This window comes from Notamacropus eugenii, chromosome 3 (genome assembly GCF_028372415.1).
Source record: "Notamacropus eugenii isolate mMacEug1 chromosome 3, mMacEug1.pri_v2, whole genome shotgun sequence".
Taxonomy (NCBI): domain Eukaryota; kingdom Metazoa; phylum Chordata; class Mammalia; order Diprotodontia; family Macropodidae; genus Notamacropus; species Notamacropus eugenii.
In genome coordinates this window covers 198,035,083-198,053,303 of record NC_092874.1, presented here as the reverse complement: position 1 = coordinate 198,053,303, position 18,221 = coordinate 198,035,083, and the positions used below count along the sequence as shown (strand labels likewise).

General features: G+C 42.4%; 1 protein-coding gene across 1 annotated transcript in view; it reads right to left on the bottom strand.

Annotated features, from left to right (window-relative positions):
- Positions 1–2,669: 2,669 nt before the first annotated feature.
- The window catches only part of HEBP1 (heme binding protein 1), a 37,659-nt gene continuing 22,107 nt past the window's right edge, over positions 2,670–18,221 (bottom strand). Inside the window, exon 4 of the mRNA XM_072653896.1 lies at positions 2,670–3,218. Within this exon, the coding sequence (XP_072509997.1) occupies positions 3,047–3,218 (172 nt within the window). The 3' untranslated portion in view covers positions 2,670–3,046. The remainder of the gene's footprint in view (positions 3,219–18,221) is intronic.

Below are 18,221 nucleotides of genomic sequence, written 5' to 3'. Positions count from 1 at the left end.
TGCCACCCTCCCAGAGTAGTATATAAAATTTTATTAGGTAAATTATTCTGGGCTCTAATCCCATATCCTTTGCCTTTTGGAACATCACACTCCAAGCTCTATGCTCCTTTAAGGTGGTGACTGCTAAGTGGTGTATAATACTGACTGCAGTTAGTTCCCTGGGAGCTGAAATGGAAATCTTTCTTTCTGGCTGTTTGTAGCATTTATTCTTGGACTTGGAAGTGCTGATTTTGTTCATAATGTTCCTGGGAGTTTTCACCTGGGGATTTCTTTCAGGAGGTGACCTGTGGATTCTTTCTATTTCCACTTTGCTTTCTAGTTCTGAGAGATATTTTTGTTTGTCTGTTTGCTCATTTTTCCAGTATACTTCCTAACCTTGGACTTGATGTTAGGGATAGGCTCTGCACACGTCTGGAAGAAAAGCTTGGGCTCCTCCTGCTGCTGCTTTTTTGGGGTATTGAGTATTTTGTTATTCCAGGATTTCAGGGATGACTCAAGCTTGTACTCTGGACCTGCAATTCCCAAAGTGTTCTGATCCATGGCAACATCTGATTGCTCTCCCTTTGGTCTGAGGTCTGCAAGTTCTTGATCTGAATTTAGGTCTGAGTAACAGTACACTGTTGCATAACTTCATATGTATATTTGATATCAAATTACCTGCCTTCTCAAGGAGGAAAAGGCAATAAACGGGAGAGAATTTGGAACTTTAAATTTTAAAAAATGAATATTAAATATTTTACCTGTAATTGGGAAATATTTAATGGAATAAATATAAGTATATTGGAAAAAACTAGCACCACTGCTGGATTCAATCATTATTAGTAATTAGGAAGCTCTCCTACTTGAGAGTGACAGAATTGTGGGCTCCCCTTCATATGGGATTCCCGCCTTGACTATTCTTGTGTAGGTTTCAGATTGGTTTAGAAGCTGGAAAAGAAAACCTGTTATACCACTGGGGTCTGAGCCATACTGCTACGAGATGACTATTAAGCAAACTTCAAAGTGCTTCATGTTTTGAAGCAACAACTTCCTCAGAACCTAACAAGAGTTATCACTTATTGCTACTTGCTTGTAGGATTGTTGATTCAAGTTTCTGATTCATATATTTATATCTATCTATCTATCTATCTATCTATCTATCTATCTATCTATCTATCTATCTATCTATCTATCTAATCTATCTAGCTATCTGCATTTCTTTTGCATAGTTGAAATAAACTGAGCCCCATTCCTAATTTATGCTGTAACTTGAGCACACTTTTGCTTCCCCTTTTTGGGAAGATCCTATACATAAGCCAAATCTAAACTTTAAGTGATTTCCCCCAGGACTTTGGGGTAAAGCTGTAAGGAGCCAGAGTATGAGGGAAAAGATTCTGACATCTCTTTAGAGGCCAGGGTGCTGTGAATTTATGTCCGTGAGTCTAGAATTGTATCTCTTTTTGAGATAGTCTGGGTGCAGTAGCAGTTTTAAATTGTTTTATATATATATATATATACACACACACATATACACACATACATATATGTATATACATACATATATGTATGTATATACATACATATATGTATGTATATACATACATATACGTATGTACATACACATATGTATATACATACATACACACATACATACACACACACACACATATGCTATTTCCCCAAATAGAATACAAGCTGTCTGATGGCAGGAGATTGGCTTAGTTTTGTATTCTCTGTATCCTCATTGTCTATTACATAATAAGCACAGTAAGTTTACATAGTAAATTACCTAGCAAGTTTACATAGTAAGTACTTAATAAAAAGCCCATTGAGTAAATGAATTAATGCTTTAGTTCATAATGGATTCTTATTGGGATACGGGTGGACCAGAGAGCCTCTGAGGTTGCTTCTAACTTTGAGATTCTGATATGATCCAAAATGTTCTTTAAGGAAAATGAGTCTGTAGGATGGTTCAAGACAGAAGGATCAGACTGTTTAATTAGTCTAGGTATGAGGAAATCAGAGGCTTTACTAAAGGTAGTAGCATTCATTTAAGTATTATTGAATGAATGAATGAAGTGCCTACTTTGTGCAATGCCCAGTCTTCATGGCAATAGTAATTTTGGTTCTATATAATAATAAGAATAACTAGCATTTCTATAGTGCTTTAAGTTTGCAAAATATTTTACAAACATCTTATTTTGTTCTCACAACAATCCTATGAGATAGGTACTATTATTACCCCATTTTACAGATGAGGAAACTGAGGCAGACAGAAGGTTAAGTGACTAGCTTAGCATCACACAGCTGGGGTGGATTTGAACTTAGGACTTTCTGACTCCAGGTGTAGCATTCTATCTGCTGTGCCATCTAGCTGAATTGTGATGTCTCCACATATGACAGAATTAGATAATGATGCGTTTGGAGAGACATTCCAACATGCTGCTTCTCTGGTATCACAAAATGTTTATTGATGCAATATTATCCATTTAACTTGAAGGCCCTACAAATACTGATTGTGTAATGAGATTTTCTTTTAAGGATATTTATTCAAATCCCTTTATTTTTCAGATTCTTTCAAAGCCAAAGCACCTATACAAATTTGTGGCAGGAAAAAAAAGCCTAACTACAGAGAGTATTTTTTCAATCACAAAAATACAGTATTTAATAGATATATTCTGAAAAGGCAGTTTTCATTTTATCCTTTATTTGACCTAGTCAGTGATGGAAAAAATTATCTTGTTTACCACAGGATTCCATAAATCAATTCAATTCAATAATAACAAACATTTACTAAATGCCTATTATAAACAAGACAATGTGATATTCAATGCTATTTATTTTAGTTATACAATGTCCCATCCAGAGAAAGGAAACTTCAAAAAACAAAAAATAAAAACAAAATCCCACAGGTTGGAAGAATACAATATTGTACTGACTTGGCAGAAAATTATGTTGTGTGTCTCCATTCCCCTTTCCGAGTTTTAATTTCAGTAGAAATTCTGACTATTAAGCTAACTTTAAAAAAACCATTTCCTGGAAGACTGCTGCCCAGTGAGTCAGTGACTCACTTTTTTACCAGCCAGACTTCATTACGTCTTCCATAAGGCTTCATGGGAGGGTCATATCCAGCACAGAAGTAGAAATCAGTCTGGTACTTTGCTGTTCCTTCCAGGGCTGAGCGTAGCTGGGCTACTTGAGACACATAATCAACTTCTTTAGCATAACCACCAAACTGCCTGTGGAAAAAAATGATGAGAGGCCGTGTTGAGAAATGGCATTTACCAGCTCTGACTACCAAGGGGAGGAGGGATCTAGGCTGACACTTGCTATTTTTAAGAAAAATATGGGACATGACCCTCCCAAAATTCCATAGGGAGCTGCCAGGATTTTTTGTTATGTTCTGTGTTAACCTCATGACCATAGCTTTTCACTGCTGTCTCTTCTAATACTTCCTTTAACTTGACTCCTCTTTCTTCTCTGCCTCTTTCCCCGGCCAGCTGTGGGCACCAAGTAAAGAGAAACAGCTGAGGAAAGTGAACACAGAGCTGTAACGGCAACAGGACCAAATCATCCCTTTTATTCTGTAAGTGAGAGCTTAGCAGCTAAGATTCCTACCACCCAGCAGCTCCAGACCTAGAATCATGGATCAACAGCTGGGAGGGGTCTTGGGGTCATTTGTTCAATCTCGATGAGTTATATGGTGATTCATTTCTTTTTAAAAAGAACCTATACAATCTGAATATAGTCATAAATTAAGGTTCTATACATACTTTATAGCATACTCTCCATAAAGAATGAGAAAAATAATTTATAGTAACGCCCCATAGAAGAACATTTCCTGAATTAATTTTGTGGCTGAAGGATTGGGAAAATATGGATTCTGCCTATTACCTGAACAACTCTCATAGGAATCAGGAGAAATTTGTATTTCCATTGAGCTTTTATGACTCAAAAGTCCATTTGCACTGAAGAAATTCTAGTCAGATGCATTATTTTTGGTGGAGCTTATATTTACTCTTTTTATAAGTGGTTAGTCATTTTTAGTAAGAACTCAACAATTTGATTATGAAAACACCCAATATTTCATCTTGAAGGGAATTCATTATTTTAACATCTGGGCATGCTTGGCAATCTTGGAACATTATAATTTCTAAAAAATTAGGTTGCGAATGACCCAAAAGGCAGTGATGTATGGTGCATGTAAGTGACCACAGCCTATTTCCAATGATGAACTACATTCATGTTATTGCCAAGGAAATATAGAATTAGAAAATAAGTCAGGCTGTTCATGTGGTACAAGTAAGGGATGGACAGCTTCACTGTTACTCTTGAAATAGAAAAAGACGCAGAGCTGGCAGTTCTTAATCTGGGGTCCACAAAGTTCAGGTTGTCCATGAACTTGAATTGGAAAAAAAATTATATTTTTATTTTCACTAACCTCTAATGGAAATTTAATATTTTCTTTAATTATGAACATAGGTTACACATATCATTTTAAGAAGGGTTCCATAGGTTTCACCAAACTGCCAAAGGGGTCCATGACAAAAAAAGTTAAGAACCCCTGATGTAGAAGTCATCAACAAGCATTTATTTAATGTCTGCCATATTCCAGACACTGCACTGAGTGCTGGAGATAGAAAGAAAGGTCTTTCAACACATTGGTAGATACTTTCTTGACTCTCTATGGATAAACATGGACAGGAATGATGTAGGCTAAGAAAGAGGCTTGAAAGTCAGAGATCTTGGGTCAGAGATCCTGCCTCTCATGCTTCCTACTTGTGTGACCTGTGAAAGTCACCTAATTTCCATGAGAATTAGTGTCTTCATCCGTAGAAGGCAGGAAATGGATTAGATAACTTTGAAAGTTCCTTCCACCTCTAAATCTATGATCCTATGGGTGAAATACTATTCCTCCCTAATGGAGGGCATCCCCGCATCCAGTGACATACTGAAGTAAAGTTCAGATAGCAGATACAGAAGGTATAGATGATTGAGATGATTTCCCCTACAGAGTAGAGAAGGCAAGTAGAAGAAATATACAGTGAATGAGGGCAAGCTGATGTTCATCTTTACTTGTAAAATAGCACAAGAAAAATGGACCTAAATGATTTAGTGATTCTTAAAGGAGACTATACTAACCATAAGGTTAATGTAAAACACTGGAAATGCTTTACCAGTAATTATACAACTCCCTGCTGGTTAGGACTTTAAAGGTCATCTAGTCCAAAGGATGCCTGATGGCTTATATCCTCCAAGATCTATGAGAAGTTGTTGCTCAGGCTCCCTTCTGAACACTTCCAATCATGGAAGAAATGTCTATGATGATCTTATTTGATTTTCAGATATCCCTAATTGTTAGATAATCCTTCCTTATATTGAGCTGAAATAACCTCTCAGAAACTACCACCTATTGGTCCAAATTCTCTTTAGAGTTAAAACCTTTCCCACTTAGAAGGACCTACCTTCTAATATAATAGAATATATTCCCTGTTGGCACATAGCCTTCAACAACTTAGGTTTACCTTTATGAAATGAAGAGGTATCAGAGAAGGACTTTGGTGGAGGATTTTAAAAAATGTTATTTATTATTATGAAATTGACTTAAAATATAATTTTTAAAAAATAATAAAATTAAACAATAAAAAATTAGTGATGAATAAATAAATTAATAATAATGACTCAGATAATAAATAATAAAATAAATGATAAAATGAAGTCAAATTAAAAATGACAATAAAAATAAAAGACCAGTAGACTCATGTTCACATAAGACCATCTAGTAGTTAGCGATTGTCAATAATAATTGTATAGCAATAGCGTATACTTAAAGATCAAACCATGATGTGCTAAAACCCAGATAGTATTAGTGAATTATTTAAACATTTTTCAACAACAAACATTTCTCCCTCTCTTTTTCCTTGCTGTCCAACTCCTTAGAACATTTATCTTATTTAGGATTCTCATAGCCATATTGTGAAATGAAACATTATAAATAGGACTTTAAAAATTTGTCTCTGATCTGGATGTTATTTACATAAATAAAGGATCAATGATTGTATTCTAGCATAGTATAGAAATTCCCTCAACCACCTCAGATTCCATTTCATCCATGATTTAGAAGCAAAGTCTTATAGAGGTACTTAAGTCTCCCAGATGTTAAAGAAACTTGCTTAGGGTCACACAGTCGGTAAGTATTCAAAGCATGATGTCAGCTCAGGACTTCCTGTCTCAAAGTCAAACACTTTGTTTACCACATCAGGCTGCCTCTGCTTTAAGTGTAGAAATTCCCTATGGCTCCACCTTATAAACATGTTATCCACTAATCGCCAACCAACAAGAATCACATGGCCCATATGATACTAGCTTCCAGATGCGAACCAGCAATCGTTGAAAGCAGTAGGAAGTTGCACAAATGTCATTCAGCACTTATACATGAAAGGAGACCCACTTGTGCTACTGACTCAGCTCATGATGATCTTGGACAAGTAATTTCACCTCTTTCTGCCTCAGCTTCCAGTGTATAAAATAGGAATCATAGAGTACCTGCCTGCTCCTTTCCTAATTAGTGAAGATGTTTTGAGAGCAAATTAGATAATGCCTTTAAAGTTCTTTGAATTCCTTGAAAAAAGTATATACATACATATATAAATTACAAGGCATTATTATTTATACCTGGTTAACAGGTCTATAAATCTTCTTCAAAGATGTTCTCATGGATTATTCTACTTCAGCTGCACACCCAGTGTGAGTAACAAATAATTCAGTGACTGGGGAAACTAAGGAAGAACACACAAGCCATAGATTTTGGAAACACAAGAGCTAAAAAGATTGACCAAAAAAAAGAAAGCCAAGATAAATATTGCTGAGAAATAAAATTTAAAAATAAAATTAATTAATTTTAAAAAATAAATTAAAAACTGGATCTTACAAAGGAGAGGTAATAATAACTGATGGAGGTTATAGGCTGTCGGGGACTGAGGCCCCCCACCTGTACCTCCTCTAACCTGCTTGCTTTCATCCCGCCTGAGAAGAAAAACCGCACCCCACGATCCCGTGGAGAGATAAGAGAAGGGACTGCCTGAGGCTATGCAAACATACCAACGCGGGACCTGGTGAAGCAGTAGATGTTATGTAAACACAGATAGCCAAAGTACGATGTCCTAAGATAGAGCTGGCCCACCACGGAATTTGCTTGGAATCTCTTTGTCTTTTCTCTATATAAGTTTGCAACCCTGATAATAAAATCAGACCTTGCTTACCACCCCTTTGGTCTCACTCCTCTTTTCACCCATCCCCTTCAGGTAGGCGTTCTCCTCGATCCCCCCACTCATACTGGCCCTGCAGGTCAGGGCAAGTGGCGCCCAGACGTGGGGCTCGAGGTCCGGACTTCTGCCAGGCGGACCAACATTGAGAGACGATTCGTCGCGACCCCTTCCTTCTCATCGCTCATGAAGAGCCCCTGCGTTTTGGTAAGTTGAGTTTCGTCCGCCTCATTCTAATCATGGGTTCCAACCTTTCCAAGGAACAGGTCTTTATCCATGACCTTAAGCATGCCCTTAAGGATAGAGGAGTTAAGGTTAAGAAAAAGGACTTAGTGAACTTCTTTCTTTTTGTTGATAAGGTCTGTCCCTGGTTTATTGTTAATGGGCCGGACATCCATCCGGGCAAGTGGCAAAAGGTTGGGAGAGAGCTTAATAAGAAATTGCAAACTGAGGGCCCGGAGGCCATCCCCCCTTCTGTCTTTTCCTATTGGGGAATCATTAGAGACATAGTGGAATCCGCCTCCAGAGATCCGGGTGAGCGACAGCTCCTTTCGGTGGCAGAATTTTGCTTGCGCCCTTTGTCACGGGCCGCCTCTGTTAAGTCACTAGAGCGCCCCTTACCACGGGCGGCTCCTGTAAAATCACTACCTTCAATAGCCAAAAGTCCCCCAAGGCCCCCGTCCGTGGTCATTGATATTCCGCCAGAGCCACCAAAGCCCATTTATCCTCCCCTCCCTACAGGGCCCCGCCCTACAACCGAGTCCCTAACTTTCCCTATTATTACTAAACACAAGACCCCTCCCTTAAAGAATCCTGACCCTGATACGTTAGATCCTGGGGATGAAGCGGAACTTGAGGATGAGGCTGCCCGATATAATGATCCCGATTGGCCTGCTCTTCAACATTTGCTTCCTCCTTACTTATCCCAAACCTGCGCCCCTGTACTTTTGCCCCCTGTTCCCACTCCCTCGGTCCTTACCAATGCTAGACACCAACTTTCCACCCAGGTTAAGGAGCTCCGAGAAGTCTTAGACCTACAAAAGCAATATGTACAGCTCTCCTCGGAGTTGAGTTCCCTGCAGCACTCCCTCCAGAGCTCAGTCATTCTTTCTCCCAGTAAGCCTCAGTCGACCAAGGACCCGTCCAACAGGACTGGCGCTAAGACTAAAAACTCAAAAGAAGCGCAGCCCATGATGTTCCCCGTTATAACTCGGTCCCGCCGACTTGGGCCCCCACAAACCCCTGGGGCGGGTGAACTTACAGACTCCTCCGCGAGTGAGGGAGAGGAGGAGGAAGAGGAAAAGAATAAGGAGGAGGAGGAGGAGGAAGAAGAGGGAGAAGAAGGGCAGAGCAGTAGGAAGGCGGAACGGGAATGGCCGGAATACCGAAAATTGCATTTCAAGGGGCTTAAAGATCTCAATGCCGCTGTTAAGGCATATGGCCCCAATGCCCCTTTCACCCTCTCCGCCCTTGAGGCCATGTCCCGTGGAGGGTATCTTTTGCCGGCGGAGTGGCTCCGCGTGGTTCGAGCTGTTCTCTCACGGGGACAATTTTTGACGTGGAAAGCCGACTTCTATGATCGTTGTCAATCCACGGCAAAGAGCAATGGGAAGTCCCCCAACTCCCCCGCTTCAAAATGGACCTATGAAAAGCTGAGTGGTCAAGGCAAATATGCAGGTGAGGCCAAGCAACGCCGCCTTCCCATAGGTCTCTTGGCGCAAACCGCCAACGCGGCATTTGCCGCCTGGCGCGCTTTACCAACCCCTGGTTCTCCTCTTGCCCCGCTTAATAAAATAATACAAGGGACTCAGGAGGACTTTTCTGAATACGTTAGCAGGCTCCTGGAGGCCACCGAGCGGACCCTCGGTCAGGAGGCCTCTAAGGATCAGCTTGTGAGGCGTCTGGCATATGAGAACTCCAATACTGCTTGTCGCTCTGCCTTGCGCGGGAAATGGAGGGATAAAACCCTAGAGGAGATGATCCGCCTCTGCAGAGACATAGATCCTTTTACTACGAAAATATCCCAGGCTGTACATTTAGCTGTCGGGGCGGCTCTCCAGCCGGGGGACTCCCAGAAGGAGTGTTTCCGCTGTGGGCAACCCGGTCACTTTGCCCGGCAGTGCCCCAGCTCGCCAGATACCCCCCCTCCTCCAACCCAAAATAGGGGTTCTCAACCTTCCACCCTCTGCCCCAGATGCAGGAAAGGGAAGCACTGGGCGAACACTTGTCGCTCCGCGACAGATGTCAATGGCCACCCCCTGCAGGGAAACGGCCGGAGGGGCCAGCCCCGGGCCCCCCAGCCGATCCCCGTCCCGCGGGCCTCGGGGACCAGCCCGCCCACACCCAACTCTACAGAGCCACTTCAGGAAGCGCAGGGGTGGACCTGTGTGCCGCCTCCACCACAATATTGACCCCTGAAGGTGGGGTGCATGTAATTTCTACAGGCATCTTTGGCCCCCCGCCCCCCAATTTTTATTTTTTTATTCTTGGTCGTGCTTCCACTACTATTAATGGCCTTCTAATCCACCCCTCCATTGTTGACGGTGATTATATGGGGGAAATCCAGATACTTGCTTCAACCCTACAGGGACCCCTCACTGTCTATCAGGGGCAACGCCTTGCACAGGCCCTCCCGCTCCCCCTACAAACCCCATACCCTGCCCTCACCACCGTTAGAGGCCACTCCAAGCCCGGGTCCTCAGACATCTATTGGGTTCAGGCCATTTCCCAGGACCGCCCCATGCTTATGCTTACCATTCAAGGCAGATCTTTTGAAGGAATATTAGATTCCGGAGCTGACTCAACTGTTATTTCAAAAGATAGCTGGCCGCCTTCTTGGCCCCTTCAACCATCCATGACGCACTTACAGGGCATAGGCCAGTCCCATTATACTCTACAGAGTTCCCAATGGTTGCCCTGGCAAGACAAGGAGGGAAATAAAGGGACTGTCCGGCCTTTTGTGGTCCCCGGCCTACCTGTCAACTTATGGGGAAGGGATATTCTTTCTCAGATGGGGATAATTATGTGCAGTCCAAATACAGTTGTAACCCGTCAGATGGTCTCCCAGGGATTTCTCCCAGGGAAAAGGCTAGGCAAAAGAGGGCAAGGACAACCGTCCCCAATTGTTGCTGAAGGGAGGAAAGGGCGAGCAGGCCTTGGCTTTGAAGGCCCAGATAATCAGAACCATTTTTCGTGAGGGCCACGGGTCCTCCTGCACTCCAGGCAGATAGGATCTCGTGGAAAAATGACCTACCCGTCTGGGTAGACCAGTGGCCCTTACCCAAGATAAAGCTGGAAGCAGCGTTCGCTTTAGTGCAGGAGCAATTAGCTGCAGGGCACATAGAACCGTCCACATCCCCGTGGAACACGCCCATTTTTGTTATCCAGAAAAGGTCAGGTAACTGGCGGCTCTTACATGATTTGCGGGCCGTCAATAAAACTATGGTTCCTATGGGGGCCCTTCAACCTGGGCTCCCCTCTCCTGTAGCCATACCACAAGGTTTCTCTAAGATTACAATTGACCTTAAGGATTGCTTCTTTTCCATTCCCCTCCACCCCTCCGATTGCCAGCGCTTCGCTTTTAGTGTTCCTATCACCAATTGTGTGGGCCCTTCCCCGCGTTTTCAGTGGAAAGTCTTGCCACAAGGCATGGCTAATAGCCCTACGCTGTGCCAAAAATATGTAGCACAAACAATTGACCCTTTTCGCTTGCAGTATCCCAAGCTTTATATCATCCATTATATGGATGATATCCTCCTTGCAGGTTCAGATGATGAGGAATTGACCCAGGTATCACAGGAGCTCATTAGGGCATTGGAAAATCGGGGCCTTAAAATTTCCCCCGATAAAATACAAACCTACCCCCCGCAGCTCTTCTTGGGGTTTGAACTTTTAACTAATCGCATTCTCTCCCAGAAGGTTCGCTTGCGAGTAAGTCACCTTTGTTCCCTTAATGATTTCCAAAAGCTTCTGGGAGAATTGAATTGGCTTAGGCCTTATCTTAAGCTCACTACGGGGGAATTGAGACCCTTGTTTGATATTCTAAAAGGAGACTCCGACCCAAATTCACCCCGTTCTCTCACGCCGGAGGCCCGTAAGGCCCTTGCCTTAATTGAGCAAGCTATTCATGATCAACATATTGGGTATTACGCTCCTCTAAAACCTCTTTGGCTCTTAATTTTTTCTACCGCTTTTTCCCCCACTGGATTATTGTGGCAGGAGCATCCGTTGTTTTGGATTCATATGCCAGCCACACCTACAAAGATCCTCCCCTCCTACCCGCATTTAACGGCTGGCCTCCTGCGCCTAGGGCGAGAGGCAGCCCTTCGGCTTTTTGGTCGGGAACCAGATCATATTGTCTGCCCCTACACCGCTTCACAGATTCAATGGCTGCTTCAGAATGATGACGATTGGGCAGTTAACTGCATTTCCTACCCAGGGATTATAGACAATCATTATCCCTCAGACAAGCTTGTCCAGTTCTTTCAGAAAACACCTGTTGTCTTCCCAAGGATTACCAAGGCGGAGCCCATCAGAGGCGCCCATTTGGCGTTCACTGATGGATCCGCCACAGGGAAGGCAGCCTTCAGTGTTGATGGAAAGGCCACCTCTTTTGACACACCCTTCATCTCTGCGCAGCTGGTGGAACTTGCAGCGGTCATCAAGGTTTTTGAATCTGTTCCGGGTCCTCTCAATATTTATACTGATAGCTCCTACATTGCACATTCGGTCCCTCTATTGGAAACTGTCCCGTATATTCGTCCCTCCACTAATGCATCTCCTCTTTTTGCCACTCTTCAGCTTCTAATCCTCTCCCGCAAGCACCCCTTTTTCATTGGACATATTCGTGCCCACTCCGACCTCCCCGGTCCCCTTTCTGAAGGGAATGATCAGGTTGATCAGGCAACTCGTCGCATTTTACTTGCTCTGTCTACCTCTCCTGTTGCTGCTGCCACGCAAGCCCATAAGCTGCATCACCTTAATGCCCATACGCTTCGTCTCAAGTTCCCTATCACCCGGGAACAAGCCAGACAGATCGTGAAACAGTGCCCTGGCTGCCTGACTCTTCTCCCTGAACCTCATACTGGCATCAATCCCCGAGGTCTCATTCCCGGGGAGCTTTGGCAAATGGATGTCACTCATTACCTCCCTTTTGGTCGGCTTAAATATATTCATGTGTCCATTGATACCTTCAGTGGTTTTATCTTTGCCACCTTGCAACCTGGAGAGGCCACCAAGCATGTCATTAATCACCTCATTAGTGCCTTGGCAGTCCTCCCGCAGCCCAAAATTCTTAAGACAGATAATGGCCCCGGCTACACTAGCTCTTCTTTCAGATCCTTTTGTACACAACTACATATTAAGCATGTAACTGGCATACCCTATAATCCTCAGGGGCAAGGAATTGTGGAAAGGGCCCATCAAACATTGAAAAACATGGTCCTGAAATTACAGTCAGGGGGGGAAGTTCTTTATCCCAGAGCTGGCAATGCCAAAACGTTGCTCAATCACGCCCTTTTTGTTTTAAATTTTCTCACCCTTGACGCTGCGGCAAAGAGTGCAGCAGACCGCCTTTGGCATTCCTCTACGGCCCAAACCTACGCTCAGGCAAAATGGAAAGATCCCCTTCTTGGCAAATGGCAGGGCCCTGATCCTGTGTTAATCTGGGGCAAAGGCCATGCTTGTATTTATGATTCAAAGTGCCAAAATGCTAGATGGTTGCCTGAAAGGCTGATCAAGTTGATGGACAAGCCAGATGCTTACAATACCGTCCAGGGGACTACACCTCCCTGAGACACATCTGTTTTTCTTTTCCTGTTTTTCAGGAGATGACAATTCTAGCATTTCTCCTCCTGCTCCATGGAAGCCATGGCGGTTTTCAATCTCCCAACCCAGCAGCGCTTAGCCGTACCCTCTTTGGGAGCCCTTGTGACTGCGGCGGGGGTGTGGTCACTGTCCGCCCTAACACCTACACGAGAACGATCGATTGTACGGACAGGACGGCCTACCTGCTTACCGTCATACGGCCACAGGCATCTCCAAACAATCTTGGGAATGCGTAAGAAAACCCCGAGTCATCCCTCCAAATGGTGACCAGCCTGGGCCCTGCCCCACTGATTGCAAGTACCTTGAGGCCTTGCACTCTACATGCTACAGCTCCACCCAGCAGTGTAGTAGTGCCTCAGGGACAGTATATCTTACTGCATTGCAGGAGAGGGAATACGCTGGCTCTGTTGGGGGTGATTGGGGGCTAAACCCCAGCTCTCGTGGTACCACTAACAAACATGCTCAGGCTTCTTGCCGCAAGGAAAAGACGCAAAGAACTTTTCGAAAATCCCCTCTGGAGTGGCTTGAATGGAGTCCTCCCATATCTCCTCCCTCTCCTTGGACCCTTGATTGGTCTCCTCCTACTTCTTTCTTTTGGGCCCTGGGCTTTTAGTAGACTAACCTCTTTCATTAAAACGCAGATTGAGGCTTCTCTTAAAAGCCCTATCAATATCCATTATCATCGCCTGGCACTTCTGGAGAACCCTGCAGACAACGAGGAGGACGGACTTCAGTTCTCCAAGCTTGTGCAGTCAGAGTCCCGTTGCATGCGGTGGTGGAAGGCCTTTAGGGGATAAACACGGAGCGGCAGCTGTGAGAGTGCCCATGACGGGAATATTGAGGCCCCATATATCAGGATCATAGGCGCGGCTGCAGTTGTTCCCTATGACGGGAGTAGAGCAAGGCCGTGGCTGTTCGGCCACGTAGATCCCCTTGCTTAGCCTAAGACAGGGTCATCTGCCGAAAAAGCGCTCTGAATATGGAAACCAGCCTCATAGCCTAAGACAGGCCTCTCACCCGCCCGCATATTTTAATTTCAGTCCGCCCGCATGTTTTAATTTTAGTCAAAAGGGGGACATGTCGGGGACTGAGGCCCCCCACCTGTACCTCCTCTAACCTGCTTGCTTTCATCCCGCCTGAGAAGAAAAACCGCACCCCACGATCCCGTGGAGAGATAAGAGAAGGGACTGCCTGAGGCTATGCAAACATACCAACGCGGGACCTGGTGAAGCAGTAGATGTTATGTAAACACAGATAGCCAAAGTACGATGTCCTAAGATAGAGCTGGCCCACCACGGAATTTGCTTGGAATCTCTTTGTCTTTTCTCTATATAAGTTTGCAACCCTGATAATAAAATCAGACCTTGCTTACCACCCCTTTGGTCTCACTCCTCTTTTCACCCATCCCCTTCAGGTAGGCGTTCTCCTCGATCCCCCCACTCATACTGGCCCTGCAGGTCAGGGCAATAGGCCAGTGGCAATAAGAACCATATCTAGGGCAGGAGTAGATAATGGGCAAAAGAAAAAAGAAATGTAATGGTGGGAGCATTTCACAATGGAAAGGATGCTGAACTTAGAGTTAGAAGACTTAGTTTAAATCTCAACTCTTGTTGAAATTCCAGCACTACTGCTTCCCATCTGTGTGTCCTTGAGTGAGTTGGGCTAGGTGATCCCTAAGGTCCCTTCCTACTCTAAATCTATGATCTCAAGTTCCTTAAGCCCACGAATGGCTTCCCCACACCAACCATTCCAATGCTAATTCTTCCTATAACTGTGATCATTAATCAAGATTTTTTTTTTATAAAGTACCCACTCTGTAACAAAAAAAAGTACAAGATTTAATAACCTACCCTCAAGGAGCATTCAATCAAGTTGGGAGGGCAAGGTGAATATATGATTAAATGCCAAAATGACTGCAACAGACACCTAAGAGTTCATTGAAAGGTTTGCAATCACTTTGGGCTGTGGTAGTCAGGGAAGGCGTCACGGAGGAAGTCTGATCTGACCTAGACCTAGAATGACATAGGTGTTCTCATTCTAAAAAAGGGATTAAGAGTTAAAGGGAGATACTTGAACAAGAAGTCCTAAAGACTTCTTGGTAAAAAAGTTACTTTTGTTGATTACTAGAAAGCCTTTCACTCCCTTCTGCATTCAAGGCTTTGTCATTTACTGCAAATATACAAAATGGACCCAAGCATTGTGAGAATACAGTAGTGTATCTAATGTTTGTATGGAAAATTATCTATTTAAAAAAATGCTACCAAAAGTAATGTCAAGAACAATTAATATCTATAATCTGGTATCTTCCAGGGAGACCATTTAAGCTCATTATGATTCTGTTTAACTTTAAATTTATTATCATCATTGATGAATAGAACTGAGTTTGACTTTCAAGCCGAAGATTCATACCAAAATATCTTATTAGTCACTTGATATACATGGATGAAGTCAACCTACATGGCTTCGCTGAAAAACACATTAAGTAGCTAATGTGTGATCATGGAAACTTTCTCTGACAGTACCAAAATGTCATCTGAACTCAGTAAGCATTAAATTCTAAGCAAAGAAAGATAAGAGACTGAATATTTGAGCATGAATTAGGAGAAGTTACAAAACGAATAAATAAAGACAATAATACCTCCAAAAACCTGTTAGAGAATCTGAGGTCACTAAAAGCAAAATCCAGAAATGATACTTAATGACAAAACAGAATTTGAGGTCTCAAATGATTTTGAAATTGAGATAGGCACACTTAGATTGGAATTCCAAAACAACATTTTTAAATTTAATGGCATAAACCCAGCTAGTAGACTGATTAATTATGCCACAAAAGAGTAAAATTTTCAAACTTGGTTATCTGTTATAATCAACCTAAAAGAACACATTCTCTCACAATATTTGACATAGAGGTGCTGGTACACAGCAACCTGGTTGGTATTTCCCTGCTTTGTAGTTATACCCCAACACTGGATTGGCTTTTGAGAGAGTTAGTACTTTTACTCCTACTAACACTATCCTACCATATCACTGTGATGGCCACAATTATGACAAATGACAGAATTGAGACATCTTGGCAGCTTAGAGATTCAATTAAACCTCTGTCAAGAGTTCTCCCTCTATCTCCCTAAGTTGTTCAATGGTATGAATCAGGAATCTGACCATTTAAAGACAAATATCTGGCATATAATTTTATTTGGTTGTTTGAGCATTTGTGTATGTTTGTCATGGACCCTTTCACAATCTTATGAAACCTATGGACCGCTTCTCAGAATAACATTTAAAGATGCATAAACAAAATGCACAGGGTTACAAAGGACACTGATTATATTGAAATAAAATTGTAATTTTTTTCCCATTCAAGTTTATGACATCTATCCATGGACCTCTTGGAGTAGGTTGAGTACCTCTGCTCTAACTGATAGTAAATTCTCAGGAGTCAGAGATCTGTATGAAAGATACTAAACTCTTTCCCTAACTGGTCTCTTTTGCTGTTTCTTTTTCATTGTGAACAGAAATGAAATGGGTCAAGAAAATAAAGCCCAAAGCTTGGAGCTATATTTTTAGAGTAGAAAGAGGGAGTGACGGTACAGTATGTCTGTAGCTTAGAAATGATCACTGGTCTTAGTCAAAGGATACTTGCATTCATCTGTTATAAGCACAAATGATATAGTCAGGCCCTTTTTCTTAATTAAGGAGATGACTTCAACTGTCTCCTTCCTCACAGCACTATTAATATGGAGAACACTTCCAAAAGTATACAAAATAAATTAATAATTTATAAATCAGCCGTCCCTCTATTATGAGACTTAATGACTTAAAGGTGCAATATTTTAGCGCTGAAACCAACCTATCATCTAATTCATTTCTCTTAAAAATAACAATTCTGCATCTCAACTTTTTCATCCCGTTCACAGAAATCAGTAATAGTGACAAGCCTTGTCCTGCAGAGCAAGACACAGTGTTTGGTTATGCAGTGCCACCCAGTGGCTGTTTGAAGAATGACTGTGGTCAATGTGACGAAATCAAAAAATCTCCATAAACTTGGTTTTTCTCTGAGTTAGACTCTGAAATAATTTTATTGCAGTAAAAGTTACTTATTTGCTCAAAGTTGCTCTTAAAACAATATTACTATTACTGTATGTTATTCTTTGTTTTCCTTAACAGAATCCATTTTTCACTTTTATTTGAAATCATATTTCTGGAGGATCACACTGGCAAGGTACTTTGGTGTCCTCAAGGATCGTCCTTGTTGAATATCATTCCCCTGCTATGAATAAATAAATCTCCTTTTGTTAACTGTTGACTGATCTACAAATGTCTCATTTCATTCCAAAATCTAACATAAACTTTCAGGAGTCTGTCCTGAGTCAGGCTCAGCCCAGAATCATGATTAATAGTATTTATATAGAGAGACACAGTATCCTATAACATTTATGTGAAATAAAAATGAACTTATTAAATAGGCTTCCCATTTAACTGCATGTCATAAGTCGGCTCTATATATTCTTCAACCATTTGGCTCTTCTCATGAGAATTCTTAGCCTAGTTTTTTGAATGGTCACACCTCTTATTGAAGAGACCCTGTGGTGTTCTGGGGAACATCTGGTCCTGCATATTCTATTATTATAGGTAATTCAATGATGTACTTTTGGAGAAATGATGTGATTTGGAGGCCTCTAGGAACTAGATCAGAGCCACAGAGTAGGGTTAAACCCATAACTAACAATTTTAGAGCCCAGAACAGGCAGTATACAATTGCCCAGTGTGACACCAGTAGGAGCATCACAAAACACACTCTTGAATCAGCTTTGTAATTACTGGTACTCTTACTTGCCAATTCATGTTTTTTTCTTAATATAATCAGTTCTCATCTCTCTTAACTCTGAAGCATCTGACATAGTTTACTAGCCTGTGCTCCTGGATACTCTTTCCCCTGGATTTTCAGGACACTGTTTTCTCTCGATTCTTCTCCTACTTACATGACCAGCCTTTTTAGTCTTATTTGCTGAATCATCTATATACCAAGCCCCTAACAGTGAATGTACCCTAACAGATTTACCCTGTTCCCTTTTCTGTGTATTCACATTCTCTGGGAATGAGCCCATCAGCTTCCATGAGCATTTCTATGGGCATTTTTCATTATCACCTCTA